Below are 17682 nucleotides of genomic sequence, written 5' to 3' on the forward strand. Positions count from 1 at the left end.
CACCAGGGGATTCACAGCTATGGCAGAGCAGCAGGTTAAGGATACATGTTGCAGACACCTCTGCGAACGCTGCTGCAACAGTAGAGCATAACAGGGTGACTCAATAGTAATGTGACCTTTCATTAACAGATGCTTTTCCTCTTGCGTCTGTTTCTGACACATTTATCAACTGTTACAAACTTAGGTAAACCCCATTTTTTCAGTGCTTCTATCTGAATGGTGGCACGGCCCTCCAGAGCGTGGAATGAATATAAAACATTTCTCACTTGTTCTGATCCGGGCTCTGCTGTTGCTTTTAGGGCCTCTCCCACTGAGCTCACCATTCAGCCTTCTGGAGGAGCCAGTGTTTCTACCTCTGTGGATCTGATATAAGCACCAGTGACAAGAGACATCTGAGGCTGGTGGAGTTGTTCCGGTTTGTGGTAGGACTGAGTTTGCCCAACAAGGGACCAGTCAGTGTCCACAAAACACACTGACGGTGGAACGTTTTGTTACTCTTCTTGTGACGTGACTAAGGGAAATATTGCGTACAGCTATGTATATTGGTTAAAGTTTATTATTTCAGCTCATGCATATGTCACTGACTCACAATTCATTCACTTCGTACAGCCTTTTAAAAGTCTTACACATCCCCAAACCCTGCAAGTGGAACTTTTGCCTTAGGTATGTCTCACCAACATTACGCACCAACATTAACTCGAAGAAGCAATAATGCCTAAAATAATTTTCCCGGGAATTTCTTGTAAAAGATCTTCCTCATGAAAGATAAGAGACAAGGTCATTCCACACAAGACAACCCACTGGAATGACTCTTTAGGCACTGCTTGTCTTGGAACTTCTTATTAATCTTTCTCCTTGTCCAGATATTTTGTCCTCTCATCACAAGAGTACTTTCTGTGGGCAAAATAGACAGACAGAAATGGATAAATTCTGTCGGTATTGTGCCACCTCTGTAACGATTTCCTCTTCGCTCCCTGATATTTAAACTATTAAATTATTGCCTATAGTCTTGTGATTCATTCTGGTAAAACCAGAAATGGCAAACTACTAGAGGCTCAGAAATGTTCCATTGCCAGACCATGCCACTAGCCCTAAAATGGATCAGTGGCCATGTCTTTTCCAGAGAGAACAGACAGAAATATCTTCCATCTCTGACTTTAACTTGCACATCCTATCAGTCACCTCATAGTTTTGTTGATGACATCTAAGGATAGCTTGGATCCAAACTCCTCTTTATCGGGACCAGGATTATGTGGGGATTTAGTTAAGAGATTCTTCTAGGTTTGATGCTTTTGTGGGAAATAGCAACTGGACAGTAAAAAATGGACAGCTTAGAAATACACATTTCTGCTGTTGTAATGTATCCCTTTATTTTTGGAGAATGCTCATTGGATTCTGCCAAGGAATTACAAAGATATTCCCAAAAATTATTTATAACTGAAGCACCTTCCCATATGAAGCGAAAATTTCACTTTGCTACTGCTAGGCAGGACGACTCCTTCAGTATTGACAGTTCAGTAGAAATCCGTTCAGCCATTTGTCTGGTAAAGGTACGTAGATTGTGGGGGAGAAAAAAAATCTTTCTTTGTCTTATTGGCAGCTCTCAGGAATCACGTACCATCAGATAGGTTTTCACCTGGGCAGAGGACCACCAAGAATATCCTGCAAGCTGCAGGAAGCGGGGTTTGATTCATCGGTGGTACTTTCCCTTCTGAATCAGCACTAACTCTTACGCCGCTGTGATATCACGGGCTATCTGCCTTTGGAAGCGCTGAGTATTTTTAAGCATTCTGACAGCAAAGTGCTGACTATTGCTGGGGATTACAGATTCTGTGAAACATTTTGTAAGATAACTTCTGGCATCTTGCCACTTGTTATATGGAAAATATGTTGTATTATCTTCCATGTGTGTGTGGGTGTAAGGGTGCTCCCAGTGTCCTGGCCCCCAGCCTGCAAAGACTTACACATATTTTGTTCAGAATGAAGTTAGGCAATACATAATGAACGTGTTCAGGCGCAGAGCCTAGATCTGTCACTTCAGACGTGTTCCATATCCTTTATGACTTCTTGAAAGACAGCATCTTTCTCGATGTTCGGAGTATGCTACTATGAACACCATGCTGGAGGTTGACTGTGTGGGACCCAAGTATATTGGTTACTCATCGCTGCAGGAAGTTCCAGCTGAAGGGCCTGGTCCTGCCCCAGTAAGCTGAAGTCCTTTGACTGGGATAGTCAAACTGGGGCGTTCAGACTGGTCCCAGACCCATGTATGCACACAGAATGTGGAGGAGCTGCTGTCATCCGCACATCAGAGATTTGATGTAACCCTTCTTCCCTCTCTTCATGAACAGCCCTGGGAGGCTCTGCAGAGGCACTGAGTGAAGGATGGGGTGCAGCAGGTTGCGGTAAGGAAGTCAGGGCACCAAGAGCAGCACAGGAAGGCCCTGGCACCTGTAGGTAGATGGTGTAACACAACAAGTGAGGCGAGAGCCTTCCAGACAATCCACTCCCGCACACCATGCCTGGGGAGAGGAGGGGTATTCCTGTGGGGACCTGTGCAAGTGTCCTCTTGTGACAGACTGCTGGCTAGGTTTTGGTGGGATGCCAAAGCAGAAGGCAGCGGAGGGCACATCCTCCCACCCTCAGGCTGGAAGAAGCCAGGGTGATCGCTGTGCTCCCCAAAGCCCCACTGGTGGGGACAGGGCCACCTCCTTCACGGCCCTTGTTGGGGGTGAGGCCCTGATCTACGGCCACTTCCGAGCAGAGAGGTCTGTGGTTGTGTGGGCCTCCCCCTGCCACAGCCCTGCAGGGAGCCCTGAGGGGGGCCCTGGGGGGAGCCCTGAGGGGAGCCCTGAGGGAGCTGAGGAAGCCCTGAGGGGAGCCCTGAGGAAGCCCTGAGGGGAGCCCTGAGGGAGCCCTGTGGGGAGCCCTGCGGGGACCTTTGCAGGAGCCCCTCGGGAGCCCCGGGCCGGCCGGCGCGGCCCGCTGGCGCCCCCCGCCCCGCCGGTAGCCGCGGTGCCTCGGCGGGTCGGCGCCGCCCGTTACCTGAGGGCCGCGGGCTCGCGACGGGGCGGGGCGGGGCGAGGGCGGGGGCGAGGCGGGGCGCCGGCCAATGGGGGCGGGCGGCGGCGGCGGGCGCGCGGCGCTCTTAAGGCGGCGCGGCGGTGCCGGGAGCGGCAGAGGGCGGCGCGGGCTCGACGGCGCGGCCATGGCCGCCCTCAACGGGGCTGTGGAGAACGGGCAGCCTGACAGGAAGGTGCCGCCGCTGCCGCGGCCCCTGCGGAGCCTGGAGGTGAAGTACACCAAGGTGAGCTGGCGAGGGGAGGTGGGCAGCGGGCTTCGCTGTGGTGTCACTGATGCTCGGTGGAATCAGGCTGGTGGTGAGGTATTATTTTTTTTTTAATAAAATTTTCTCCCTCACTGTGCTCTTTCTTAATTTTTTTTTATTCCCTGCACTGCCTTAGATGGCAGGCCCACGGGGTGTAAGGGCGGTTGAGTGACTGGAGCAACCAGAGAGCTATGGCATTTCTAGGGGAGCTGCAGTCACCTCAACCCCTAAAGCCCAAGAAACCAACTTTTCTTTTAGGGAAAAAAAAAAAATACTTGTGGTGCTGCCCCAGGTGCCGCTGGGCACCTCTCCCTGGCTGTGTGGCAGGCCCCGGTGCTGATCAGCGTCAGGGCTGTGGTGCCACGCTGGCCTGTCCCCTTCCAGTCACCCTGACGGCCATTTCCCAAGCGCCTTGTGCAGCGCTCACAAACCCACCCGGTAAATGCTTTTAGCATCACGTTAGTGCTCAGCGAAAGCAGGTTTGGATGGGGTGAGCCCAGGCAGAGGCAAGAAGGGGTTTATCCATGAGGAAGCTGCTTGCCTGGGTTTTGTTCAGCTCTCCTTGACCTCGTGGGATGGGGCCCAGCTGGAAGGGGTTCAGTGCCGGGGGTGGGTTTGGGTCCTGGTGAATGCAGGGAGCATGGAGGAGGGCCAGTGTCCTTCAGGACTGGGCCTTGTGAAAGGGCTCTGTGGCCACCCTGCATTTCCCAAAGAGGAGTTGTGTTCATGCATGTCTTGTTAGTGGCTTGCCGTCCCAACAGAGCTCCTCCATGGCCGCCCATGGGACGAGGGGTCAGGTAGCAAGCCTGCACAAACCTGTGTCTCTCCTCTCTCCATTGATCTTCCCTTTAAATGACCTTTAAGCGGTCGCTCCTGACCATATGGGTTTAACCGAAGGCTCCTGAGCTTGATAACTCTGTCCCTCAGCGGTGAGGCTGGCGCTGGTGCGGAGCTGAGCGCCGCTGCAGCAATCCCTGCTCCCTAACGCAGCTGTAGCTCTGCGATAGCCGAGTTGCTTTTTGTTCCACAACAGCCTGACCCGCTGTCCTGCGCAGTGGGGAAAATATCCGGGCTGGTTACGCTGCTAGGCAGCCTTGGCTGCCATGATTTGAACTATGTGGCTGGACTAAAAGAGCTGGAGAGGCTGAATGAGCATATTAATTACTGTTACATTTCTGTATCAAGTATTTAAAAAAAAAAAAAGCAGAACTTGAAGGTCATTCTCTTGCAGTGAAGAGTAACAGCGATAGCTTATCCAGTGAGGTGATTTGAATTATGCATCTGAAGTACTGAAAAAGATCAGTAATTAGTGGTAATCACCGGACTAGATTCGTTTTTAACATCCCAAATTTACTTGCTTTTTCTTTGTAAGATAAACTTGTCATTTAGCAGCAAGTTGGATCTGCAGCTGCTGATTGCAGAATGGCATAATACTGCACAAACAGCTCTTTCCTGCGTCCAAAATGGACACGGCCACTAGAGCTCTTCTTAAACATCCAAATGTTCTGGTTTTTGTTTTTTATTGTTGTGAACATTTTTAAATACTCCTCAGGGATCTGATCCTGCAGCCGTGTATGTTTTAAAACACGTGTTTTTTATTGTCCAGAGTTTTGCCGGAGACTCTGTGCACTGAAGGTATCAAGGTAGTCTCTTAAAAGTGGAAACCAATGTTAATTAAAAGTGTGAATTTGACATTTGATCTGATGCTCCCGGTGCATCTGAGAAAATAATGAGCCACAGTCAGTTTTCATAAAACTGCGAGGGGTTTTCTACAAGCTCTGAGTTTCACCAGATGTTTACAGCTGACGGCACACTTTGCTTAGCGGAGATTTTTATTTTCGGTTCTACCAGTTACAGGGCTGGGGGAAAGGAAAAATTTTCAACAAAGATTTTACTTATAGAGCAGCTTAATGCTTGTCATGGATGTGTGATGGAAGTGATCCGTCCACAATCCCATGTCCCAAATCCTGGGTATGAGGCATGAACGGCGACACGCTGTTCTGTTTGATTTCAGCTCCTGGCACCAAAGACTCGGGCTATGTGGTGTGATTCCCAGAATGATGCCAGCATATATGTTACATTTAAAACAGCCTGATCCTGTCACTCTCTTGTCTTACTATTTCTCATAGGAAGATGGTTTTCCCATCCCAACCTTTTCACAAAGAAATAATGTTGAAGGCAGAGGAAAAATTATATCCTTTCCCAATCCTTAGTTTGTGAGCATATACCTGATGCTGTAATGTTACAGTTCCTGTCGTATCTCCCACGTTTATAATAGACTTTGTTAGTGAAACAAAGGAAAACTGAAGTTAAAATGTGTAACTTAAAATGCAGCACTTGGACAATAGAGGTAGTTTGGGAGCATTAGTGTCAAGTTGGTTAGCAGTTCTAGCATCGTATCTTTTCTTGTGAACGCACTTGACAACTTTTTGGCAAAATTTTTCTTTTTCTCGGCCTGACTGAAACAGGTGGGTCCGACAGTGCAGCCTCTAGGCCAGTTATGTCTCAGATGCTTTTTGCAGAAATAGTCAGGAGAAACTCTTTTCAGGAAAAAAGCTGCCTAAGGAAAGAAAACTATGACCCAAAGCAGTGGGAATTCCAAATGTAAGGGATGCAGCATTAATCTCTTGGTGGTGTGTAGAGACTCATAAACAAGATTGCAAATGTGGATGACTTCCAAGTAAAAGTACTAGCTTACAGCTGCTAACAGGCTACTAATAAAGATTACTTCATCTAATCTTACTTAAAGTATATTTATAAAATATAACACTGCCAAGTTAGATCACAGTGTGGATAACATGCATGTTGAATCAATTAATTGTATATAGGTATTCATGGTCTGTTTACAGTGAGTAACAACACTCGAGTATTTAATGCATTTTCAGTTACGCAACACTGGGACTGTTTGTTCTTACTCTGGAAATGCAATATTTTGAAACACTTAAATCTTGTCACAGACGACTCCAAGTGACGTGGGAGGCTTGATCTAGCCTGTGACAAGGCATGGTGGGGTAGAACTGAGCCAGCACTTACCCTCCTCTGGACAGAGCTGGTGGGGGCAAGTTGTCGAAGCAGCCCAGGGCTGCTGGTTATTACAAACAACCCAGTAATATTGTGTGCTGACATTTCATTTGTAGCATGTAACAAGGGGCTCCTGTTGCCTGAACCATATGAGTTTCTCTTGGTGTCTGCTTGCTGTTCCCATGGAGATGTATTTCAAAAACTGTCTGTTTCTCATTGCCAAATCATGGTGTTATACTGTGCGGGCCCTATCCTCTGTCTTCCTCTTGCTCAAAACTAACTGGATGCACGAAGGCTTTTTCATCTCTTCTCTGGCTCAGGTTCTAGTTCAGATAAATGCTGTCTGTATCGCAAACAGTCTCCCTGGGAGAGAGACTGAACACGCTTGACTCTGCCATCATTGGGAATTGAAGAGCCTTGGGACCTTTGAGGAGTACTTGTGGTTTTTTGCATTGTCTACATAAGTTTTTTGTTTTTTTTTCTTTCTCCTGCCCATCCCACTCCCCTTGCTCTCTCTTCAGATATTTATTAACAATGAATGGCATGAGTCTACAAGCGGAAAGAAGTTCCCCACCTACAACCCTTCAACGCTGGAGAAAATCTGTGACATTGAGGAAGGAGACAAGGTAAGTGGTGTTGGAAAGGCAGTGCAAAAGACAGTTTCCAAGGGACTTCCTTCTGTAGGGAAGCACACAGAGGAAAAGCTGGCTCTGAACAACAAAATACATCTGGCCAGACTGTGAGCTGGAGGTCTGGGACACTAGATTGTGCTGCTCAAGAATTACACAGAGAGGGTGGGATCAGTCCTGTCCAGCTCAGCAGAGTCCCTTTCCCTGGTAGGAATTGCCTGCTGAACACTGTCAGAGGAACGAGATTCAGCATCTTTCTTGTGTTATAGACTGGAAGGAAGCGGCCAGTCTGAGGAAGTAGCAATGATGGTGTATGCACACCCCTGACAGAACTCAGGCCTTTTGTCGGGAGTGGTTTATACACAAGCTGCATGGCAGCCTGTTGGAGACACTGATCTGAAACTCACCTTTTTTTAAACACAATCAACAAATAACCTGAGTGCTTGGGGGAATTTAAGCTCAGTCATGCTAACACTGCCCACTTTCTGCTAGAGATGTGGTGCTGCTTTTCCAACTAGTATCATGGGTTCTGGCCTCCTGCACGAATGTGGCAACTCTCAGTTAAAACCAAACTAGTATCTCTCAAGAACTTTAGTAGTCCCTGGCCCTCATGCACTGTAGAGTAGCCTGGGATACAGCTGCTTGCGTTTGGTAACATTCTGAGGTGAGGAACAGTCAGATGTGACACTTCTTGTCCAAAACAGCTCATTCCTTATGGGCCAACTGGCCTGATCTATGGGAAAGAGCTGGCCCAAGAGCTGGCTTTTTGCAGTATGTCATGGGAACGTGATTCACAGCTTCTCTGCTGTACCAGGGCTTTGGCTGCTCATTGCCAGTGGCAGTAAGTGATGGGCAGTGTGGGCATTTCTGCCTGTACTATGCTATCTTTTTCTTGGTCTCTAAGCTTGTCCAACACTTGTGAGACCCAATGCCTGGTTTCTAGCCAGGTAGCTGCCTTGGGGATCCTTTCCTAGTAGGAGAGATACTAGGTGAGCAGGGGCAATGTGTTTTCTAGTATTCTACTGTGCCAAGTATAGAGTGTGACCCTTATGGAGATGGGAGCAAACTTGCTTGGCAATACAAGTCTCCAGCCTGCATGCAAATGTGCAAGATAGCTGTTCTTTTTTGATGGCACTAAAGCAGCCTCTGAGACCTATTGCCATGGGGGATCTGTGCGTCCATGGGACAATTACAGATTCAGGCAGAACCAAACATTATGTGTAATTTCTTTATACTAACTGGGTAGGACACAACTGTGTTTAATTGCAGTGGCATGTATAGGACACAACTGTGTTTAATTGCAGTGGCATGTAAACAGTGGAGCTGAAGCTAACTCTGATGCAACTGTATTTTGCTAGGCAGAAACCATGATGTTGTCATTGTTCCCTGAGCTAAGTGTCTCCTCAAGCAGTTAGAGCATTACATGAGTATTTCAAGCCTGCTTCTTAATGCCTTGGTTAAAGAAAATCGTTATGCAGAACTAAAAGGCCAGTTTTGCAGCTTGCCTCCTTGAGACCTGTCCCTGCCTGAATTAAAGGACAACTTTCAGCTTCTAGCCTGCTGGAGAGTCACTGTAAAACTTTCCTTGGGGCCAGTCAGTGTAGCCTGTGGATGCTCAGCATAGGTGGCTGACTCCTTGGTGCATAGAATAACTGCAGGCAAGAATGTAAGTTAGCTGCACCTTGGGTGCTGAAAGTCTCTTCTTCCACCCCTTTACATCACACTTGGAGCAAAAAATATGTATTTTTTGCTCCAAGTAGGTTTTTGTGAGGGACTGAGTGGGATCAGACCTGGATCTGGATTAATTAGAAGGCAGAGTCATGGGTGAGAAGCATCCCAAACTAGCTGTTTGGCTACTGTGACACTTGACTGTGTCCCACTGTCCTCTGCCAAACTGATTCCCCTGAGACTTCCTTTGCTCTGGTTGAACATCCCCTCTTAGGTCTGTAACTCCAGTCTGTTGGAGTTCCTACAGAAAGTGGTGACTGGGGTTTGGTGGTGCTTTCCAGTGTCTTGTCCCCACTTGCCACCATACTCTGTTATGCTCGTCAGTACCACCGCAGGGGTGGCAGTTCCTGGTACTGGCTCTGGCTTCAGCTGTGCTGTGCCAGGGTTGGCTCTGCCTTCACAGCAGGCTGGGAGCAGGACTCCACTTCCCCAGCCCTGAGCAGAAACCTGCCCTTCCCTGGCCGTGCAAAGTGTGTTTTGCTTAGGCTGCACGTGAGGGGTGGGAATTTGGCAGCTGATATATCAGCGATGACAATTTAGTCTGGAGCTGAAACTTGGCCAATGCGTTATGAGGCTGGGAGCAAAGGTTTTGTTGTTTGTTCTTTAGTTACAGAATTTAAGGCAGAATTGCCCTTGATGGGATAGTTGGGGGATAAAGGAAAGTCTTGTGTGGAAAAAGCAGCACTGAAAATAAGATGGCAAATGGTTCCTCTGAATGCTTGGAGGCTTTTTGCCTCCCAAATGGCAGCTTAGTGTCCAAGTGTTTGCCAGGTTGATAACAGAGAAGGAAAGACTTTTTTTGTTAGACTAATACCCCCAGCGAATAGTGCAGCCCCAAACTTCCACCCTGTCTTGGTGTTACCACGTGAAAGGCAAAAATACTTGTGCCATTGTAATTTCTACGGTGCTGTCAATAACACTTGAAGATGGGCTTTTTTCTTCTAGCAGCTTGCTAACATCCATCAAGGGCAGGGGGAAAGGTGCTCCTTCCTCAAAGGAGTGCCCAGCTCAGCTGGCTGCCGCAGACTGTGGGCAGCAGGTCCACAGCTGTGACTGTTGAGCACATTCAACACTGTGGAGCAGCTGTCATGATCATTTCTAAGCAGTTCTCTCCCATGTGTATCTTTGAAGGGTTGTAGGAAGGTTTTGTTCACAGTCATCCTGCCCTCCTCGCATTGCAGTGGCAGGCTGAGGTAAGAGGCTGCAGAAATATTATTCCCTATAGCAGACTTGCAATGCCCTCAATAATGGTTTTGGACACTTTGGGCTGTTAAGATGCTGTTTGTAGCTGTTTTGAACTTTGGTTCAAAAGTTAGAGCAATGCAACGCGTAGACTGTTTGCAGAAGGAGCAGCTCAGTTCTGAACCTCTTCTAACTGAGAAACTGTGGCATGCTTCTGCCTTCCCAAAGAAGTGGCTTTCCAAATGAGTTAGTAAATGAAGTCAAGAAAGACAGTCTCCATGGGGTGTGCTCCATCCCTGGCGTGTCTCCTTACCGGCCAAACCGAAGCAGTGTGGTGCACACTGAGCCTGAAGCAGAGCAAGGCTTTTTTTGCAGGTGTTTTTCCCTCCTCACAGAGCCAGTGGGGTGATGGTCTCCACTGTGCTCTGCAGCCTGATGCTGAGGCAGGAGAGAGGAAAAAGGAGCAGGATAGAAATGGAGCAGCGATGAGCAGACTTGAGGTAGAGGAGGAAGGTGGAGGAGGTAGCATAGAACAAAGAACAGAGTTTGTTCAGGGGAAAATGGTATGCGGTTGTGTAACTGGGGGTTGTATCATAATGCAAACATCCAGGGTGGGTATGAAGGTTTGCAGACATTTCCCAACACTGCAGCGCTTGACTTTGCAATCTTAATATTCGCTCACCGGAGCTTTTTATGTAATACTCGGTAAATCTGTTCAGATCAGAATGGAGCACCAGGATGCACGGACCTCCTCCTTGTGGTTTTGTGTACCAGAGGGTGTCCCTGGCACCTTGACAGTTATGAGTCTCTTTGTCACGCATTGTGCCTACCTATTGCAACATGCCTGCAATGAGCATGCCATTCAGACTCCCCTAATGCCTAGTCATAACAGGATGGATTAAGAATGGCATTTCAGCCTTCCTGAAGAATTTCCTTGTTTTTGCTGGTCTTTCAGGCCTATTGAGGCTGTGCAGACTCCCAAGATCTCACTTGGTGGTGCTGCCCCTGAGGGTGTTTTGGGAAAGCCTTTTTGCTTGTGTGATAGTGACTGCAGTCTCCAAGCTGCTATGTGCATGTCCGAGGGAAGAGACAAGAATAAAGACAAATAGTATTTGCAGGAGCTGCAGCAAGGCTCAGGTGCTCCCATGCTTAGAGGATGGGGAAGATCTAGCATGCACTGAAGTCCTCTGCCTGTACAGCCATCTTGGTACCAAGGGCATGCTGTGTTGTGGCCTGTGCCACTGCAGACCCAATGCTGTGCACGTTGGTGCTCCCAGCCTGGTCACAGAAGCTAATTAATTGCTGCTCAGGGAAGACTTGTTTAAACCTGACACACTTCTCATGTTTCTTTGTCTGCTTTGTCACATAAAATATTGCCTTCTTTCAGCTTGAGTCTTCATTCCAGCAGGCAGGACGGGGAGTACACAAGCATGCAGTGGTGGGTGGTGCCTTCTGGCTTTTGTGATGTGCCAGTTTGAATCCAGACCAGCTCAACTGAAGCGAACCATTCTGAAGGCCCCTTCTGCCCGTGGGTGATGGGCCCCAGGCAGGACATGCCTGCCTGTGCACAGTGGCTGCTCACTACCTGTGCCTCGCCAGCACGCTTGCTTGACCAGAGTCTTTCTTACCCCCTGTAACAGCACAAGCTTCCTCCAATGGTTTCCCCATCAGTGCCCTTCCAAAAGGGTGGGGTTCTTTTCTTGGCAGTATAGGTCAGACTGTTTTGGAGCTGTGTAATCTTCTTGTAAAGAAAAGGAGCCAAATTTAGTGTACCAAATTTCAGTGGGTGATGACTTGCTGTTTTCTCCATGAACTTTTGCTGTAAGAAGGCCACATGTCTCCCCATAACATTTTTTGTGGTTGAGCACCACACATCTCCCCACGAGGGGAGAACAGCCAGACCTTGTTGGATCAGTGCAGAGGCTTACTTCATAATTGTATCAAGACAAGACTTGAGATAAGACATAAATGAGAGCAACTGGTGAAGCACTATGAGTAATGATCAAGGCCTGAAACCCTCCCTCCTTTCCCACCCCCTTGAGCCACATATTGCAGTGAGATGCAAGTTCTCCATCAGCTAAAGAGAGGCATGGGCTGTGCCAGACATTACGTAGAGCAGGATTCTGTCCAAAGCCAGGGTGAAGTGTGCTTTATGTATGCTTGGGGTACAGCCTTGGCCTCGCGGATGTTGATGGCAGTGTTCCTATTGACTTTATTGGGCCGGCAGGTTGCCCTTGGCTTCACTTTTTTAATCAATGTATGTGGGGTGCAGGGAGGAGTCCATGGCATACTGTGGCCAGACCAAATGCATGAAGCTTCTCAGGGGGTGGTGGTGTGAGAAGAGAAGGAATTCGCTGCCCACCTGAGTAGCAGCTTGGGTAAACAGAGTTAGATTTGGTCTGGAGCGTGGTAAAGCAGTTGGGAGATGAAAGGAGAGTGGCACTAAGTCTGTGTAGGTGGAATGCCATTGTCAACAAAATCCTTCTCATCTGCTAGAAATGATCTGGAATTGTGATCTAGGATCTAAGGGATTTTTTTTAGTGTGTTATCTGTCACTGGCATGGGTTCCAGTGGGACTGAATGGTGGGATCTGAGCTGTGATTGTTCCCCTGGATAAAACAGTGATCTCTGTCATGGGGGACTTTCCTTCCCACACTTGTTCAGAGGAGGATGATTCATGCAGGCCAATGGCCTGTCATGCTTAGGGAAGCTGTAATGGGAACAGAATTGGGATCTTGTTTCTCCATCCTCTGCCAGTGTCACTTACATCCTGTATCAGCAGGAACATGATTCTGAATTATTGTATAAACAAACCAGTTGCATAAAATTACCCTTGAAAGAACATGTTGGTACTCTGACCCCAAGGTTGTTTATCAGCCCAGGCCAAACTCAAAATTTATTGCAGGCTTGGGTCCAAATCCAGGAGTCAAATGGAAGTGGTTTTGTCAGACAACTTGGTTTTAGCCACCACAGCAGCATCTAGGGAGGAGGCTGATGGGGTTTCTGTGCCGTAGTCCAGCTCCTTCCTTGTAACCTAAGGTTTTCTTGTGTATGTGGCTGCTCTAGCCTGATGTGGATAATGCGGTGGAAGCAGCAAAGGCAGCATTCCAGAGAGGGGCTCCGTGGAGACAGATGGATGCCCCAAGCAGAGGACGACTCCTGCACAAGCTGGCTGATCTTCTTGAGCGAGACAGAGTCATCCTGGCAGTAAGTACTGTGAGCACTGGTAAAGCAGCAACTGTTGGCTGGTAACTCTGCTCCATCCCTCTGATTTTGCTGCATCCATATCTCCCTAATGTTTTTCTTTTCCCTCCCTTTATGAAGAGCAGAAGAGTCCATGCAGGAGTCGCAGCTTATCTTCCTCTTTCTGCAGGATGATTTTAGGGGTCTTAGAAGGCGACTGTTAGTTCTTTTATATAGTTGACGACTTCTCCAAAACTAGCTAGTTATTGAAGTGATTACAGATATTAACACTTAAATTTTCAAAGCAATACACATTCTTTCTTAGTTTAACAGTCGTCAATGATCAAGCTGTCTCCCAGCTCCTAGCTTAAAAAAAAAAAGGCAAACAAAAAACCCCAAAACAACCAACAAACAAACCCAAAACAAACAACAACAACAACCAAACAAAAAAAACCACCAAACCACCACAACTGACTCGGTCCTTCTTTATTACAAAAATGCAAGGCCAGTTTGACTTCTCTGCAAATTGCTTCCCTTAAATGCGGGGCTGGAAAGAGAATCTTTCTCTTGCTGGATGTCATCCAAAGTTTAAAATGTGTGTAAGTGGGAATGGTTTCTTTCCCTACTGAATGTACTGGCTCAGGAAAATCTCTTTATAGCCGTGAAGCTGTGTTAACTTTGACTTCTGCACTGAAGAATTATTGCTAATGATTCCCCATCCTGTCCTGAAGAAGTCATTCTGGTGCAGAACAAGGGGAGTAGGACCTGAGCTAAAGTGTGATGCAGTTGGTAGAAGCCTTTAGCCTCTATGGGCCTTGGACATCTTTCCCAATCACACCCACAGATCCTAGCATTTCTCAGCTTAGAGCTGCTGCCAGTCCATACCTAAGATCTTGCACCTGAGCACTCACCAGTTCAATGCTGCACTTCAGCTCTGCTTATCTTCAGGGGAATGGCATTTATGACATTCAGTGCTCTTAGATGTATAAGGTCCTGAGCTGATGTCCCAATGAGGTCAGTAGGACTTAACATGGGATGTGCTTAAGAGCCTGTACTTGCATGACTATTTTGAGCTGGGTCTCTTTCCCCAACACAGTGTCTCTTAACCACATGACAGCTTCCAGTTTCAGCAGGACAAAACCAAAAAATCCAGGTCTGAAGGCAGTTCTGGCCAGCAAATAGAAGGGGAAAAAAATATATATGTGTGTTTGTGTATGTGAATACACCCTGTTCATTTTCTGCTCACTTTTTGATGTGACTTCAAAGGACCTTCCTTTTTCCATAACCAGGACATTCATTTCAGGCTCTCTGCTGTCCTTCTGCTCTGGGAGGGCTTGTTTGTCATTGTTATTTTCACTGCAGAAAACCAGCCGTAGCTGCCTTGGCTGCATGCTAAGTAATGACTTATAAAAAGCAGTCATTTTAGCAGACATTCAGAGTGGATAACAATCCTTGTCATTCCAAGGGGAATGTCTGTTCAAGTGCTGGTTGAACCCTCATGTCTGTGGAAGATGACAGGGTATGACTTCATATGTAAACAAAGATGTTTCAATCTACCAAGGGATAGTACTTCCTTTATGGATGTGCTGGCCATTTGCGCCAATATCCTGTTTAATGACCTGAGGAGAGAACAAAGCATTCACTGAGCTCATGTCCAGAACAGTGAGAAGGACACCGGCTGAGACTGGACTTCATTTAGAGCTGCTCAGCATCAGTGCAGCTTTAGGGAAGCAACTTCTCCCTTGCCTTAGTCTCAGCACAGATATGAGCCCAAAGTTACTTTACCAGAACTCTGTAAAAAATGTGTTTTCTATCATCCTGTGGACAAAAGAGGCTTTTCAGAGGTTGCTTTTAGGGCTATGAAGCAGGAAAAAAAATAGATTTCCAAATAAAAGGAAAGTGGGTCTGACCGGTTTCCGTGACTCCATCTGGAATCCAGAACAGCTGGGTTGGAGGGTCAGTTACAGTGAAGTCATGACACACACATCATTTCTGACCAGTGCCCCAGACCACAGCCCTGTATCCCACCCACAGCCACCTTCTGAGGGCTTCTGGAAGATGCACTTTCATTGCAATCACTGAACAAAGCAACTTGTGTACGTATCAGGGTTATTTGGTCTAGCCTCCCTTTCACCTTATTTGTATTAACAAACTCATTCCTTAAATATAAGGTGAGGGAAGGAAACCCCGTGTCTGCAGCACAAGGCAAAATAAAATTGAGAAGGAATTTCTCTAAAAGTTTTGGGTTTTTTTTAAGAAAAAAACATTGACTTGTCTGACAGTGCATGCAATTTGTTTTTCAGACTCTGGAAACAATGGACACAGGAAAACCTTTTCTGCAGGCTTATTTCATTGACCTGGAAGGTTGTATAAAAACACTCCGATATTATGCTGGATGGGCTGATAAAATTCAGGGCAGAACTATCCCAGTGGGTAAGTTCCTTCAGACCCAGTTTCAGAGCTGGGATGGGATCAGGGAGGGAGGCCTGCTGGGAGGGAGATGCATGGAAAGGCTGGCTTCTGAAAATCTGCAAAAACAGCCTTGCATTTCCTTTCTATCTCAGGATGCATTTTAAGTAGATGTGTTTCAAGATTTAAACTAATGGGAGAACAATGTTAATGCCTGGATAGATCTCTGGAAAATAATGGATGGGCTCTTTTGTTGCTTTTTTAGCAGAGAAACCTTTTTGGTTTTAAATTCAGACTAATTCTTAAAGAAAAAACCCCACACATTATAGGGGATTTTATTCATTAGGTGTCACTGAAAAGAATTAAGATGCCAGAGGTTTCTGGGAAGAATTGTATGAAGGCAGCAGAGCTGGTGCTGTCCTAGATGCCACAGGGACGTGGCAGAAGGTTGATGTGGAATCCACCAGTGTCTCCCACCTCACTGATGTTCCTGAATCCCTGACAGTGCTGGCTCACAGATGTTTAGAGAGATCATGTAGTGCATTTTCTTAACTTTTATCAAAGAGGAGGTTTGAGATGTTGACTCCTCTCAGGAGCCAAAGCACCGAGCTCTTGGAGGGACCCTGTCAAGTTTTCTGACACTTGAAAGAGGTTTTTCAAAATGTTTCCTAGGTTGCAGAGCCAGAGCAGTCACACTGCACTGTTGTGGCAGGGACAGAGAGAACGCTTTGGCTCAGCTACATAAATTCAAATATGGCTTTGGGGAGAGCAAGTTAAGACAATGGATGTCCATGTGGCACAATGAGTAATACGGTGTATTTTCAAAATCAGCCTGTTTTGTCCCTGCATGCGGGTGATCACTGAGGCTGTAGAAGGACAGGCACTGCAGACAAAAATTAGTCACCAGAGGAAGGGCTCCGAAGGGCTGAACTAGTTCAGTCTGTGCAGGCAGCAAAGGGAGCGATGTCAGTCATATAAACTGAGATCTGTCACCCTCTTTCAGAGTAACATGAAGCTTTGCTTGCCTGGACACTGCTTGTTGGTCCTGATTTGAGATCGCTTCCAAAAACTGTAATTAGAAATGTTCGTGTTTTCTCTCAGATCTTGCCAATGAAACTAGGTTTTTGGCAAGAAGAATTTGTAAGGAAAATAACCTTCCTGCTTTGTCTTTGAAAGAGTAATAGCAGTATTTTAAGATGAACAGTATTACTTTACTCCCAGAGTTTCATCTTTTTGTGATTTCTTACTAGAAGTGCAATCCCTGTTACACTGAATATGATTCCTGTACAAAATGGGTTTAAAAACTCTCCCCCTCAGGGAAACAAGTGCTTCGCTTCTTCCAGTGAGACACAATCTGAATGAAATTTGTGCTTGCTCTTCAGTGTGGTGGTAGGGAGTTATCCTCCACCTTAGCCTCAACACAGGGAGATTGCAGAAGGAATTGCACCCCTGGTTTTAAAAGGCTGCTCTGTGAATATGAGCAGTGTTTTGCTTTTAAGCTAATACAAGACCTATTCTCAAACAGATCTTCATCTGCCTGGGGTGTCCCAGAGGCATGAGTTAAGATGAACAGATATAGGGTTCTTTGTCTAATATAGATTTAGTTCTGTCCCCCACCTGTTAGTGTGCAGTTGTCCTACACTCTTTCTGCAGAAACAAGGATTTTGACTGTTTTGTCTTCCTTTAATCTTTTGTCTTGCAGATGAAAATTTTGTCTGTTTCACCAGGCATGAACCGATGGGTGTCTGTGGAGCTATAACTCCAGTAAGTAGCAGTGATGGTGCCCTGCATCTCCCTTAGAACTGGAAGAAGTACATGTGTCCTTCCCATCTTGTACTGCAGCCATTTACTTCCTAGTTAAGTACAGCTGTTCTGTAGGGAACTCCCATCTCAGTTGCCTGATGTAGTTTCTTGTTTTACCCCCATGCCAATTGCTCTTGGCAACACAAAGTCCTCTGCAATAGAAGGGTGGGTCTTCTAATCAGATGCTCTGTTCCTCTCTAAGGCTGACACCAGTCACCAGAGACCAGTCAAAGCTGACTCTTGCACTGCTGGGTCAACCATCTTGTCATTACATGTGCTAGCTTTTTGCTGCCTAGTGCTGATGCATAGTTTTGAGTTTTAAATCATATCCACTATTAATAACCCCCCACTGTTCTCTGAGCTTTCTGTGGTTAAATTCTATTGAACAAAGTTTTCTTT

General features: G+C 46.7%; 1 protein-coding gene across 1 annotated transcript in view; it reads left to right on the plus strand.

Moving 5' to 3' along the window:
• Window positions 1-3208: 3208 nt before the first annotated feature.
• ALDH1A3 (aldehyde dehydrogenase 1 family member A3) overlaps window positions 3209-17682 on the plus strand; it is a 36963-nt gene continuing 22489 nt past the window's right edge. The window contains exons 1-5 of the mRNA XM_068409998.1: window positions 3209-3307; window positions 6871-6975; window positions 12955-13095; window positions 15375-15504; window positions 17183-17244. Of these exons, the coding sequence (XP_068266099.1) occupies window positions 3209-3307; window positions 6871-6975; window positions 12955-13095; window positions 15375-15504; window positions 17183-17244 (537 nt within the window). The remainder of the gene's footprint in view (window positions 3308-6870; window positions 6976-12954; window positions 13096-15374; window positions 15505-17182; window positions 17245-17682) is intronic.

The sequence above is a fragment of the Nyctibius grandis genome, chromosome 11, assembly GCF_013368605.1.
Source record: "Nyctibius grandis isolate bNycGra1 chromosome 11, bNycGra1.pri, whole genome shotgun sequence".
Classification (NCBI taxonomy): domain Eukaryota; kingdom Metazoa; phylum Chordata; class Aves; order Nyctibiiformes; family Nyctibiidae; genus Nyctibius; species Nyctibius grandis.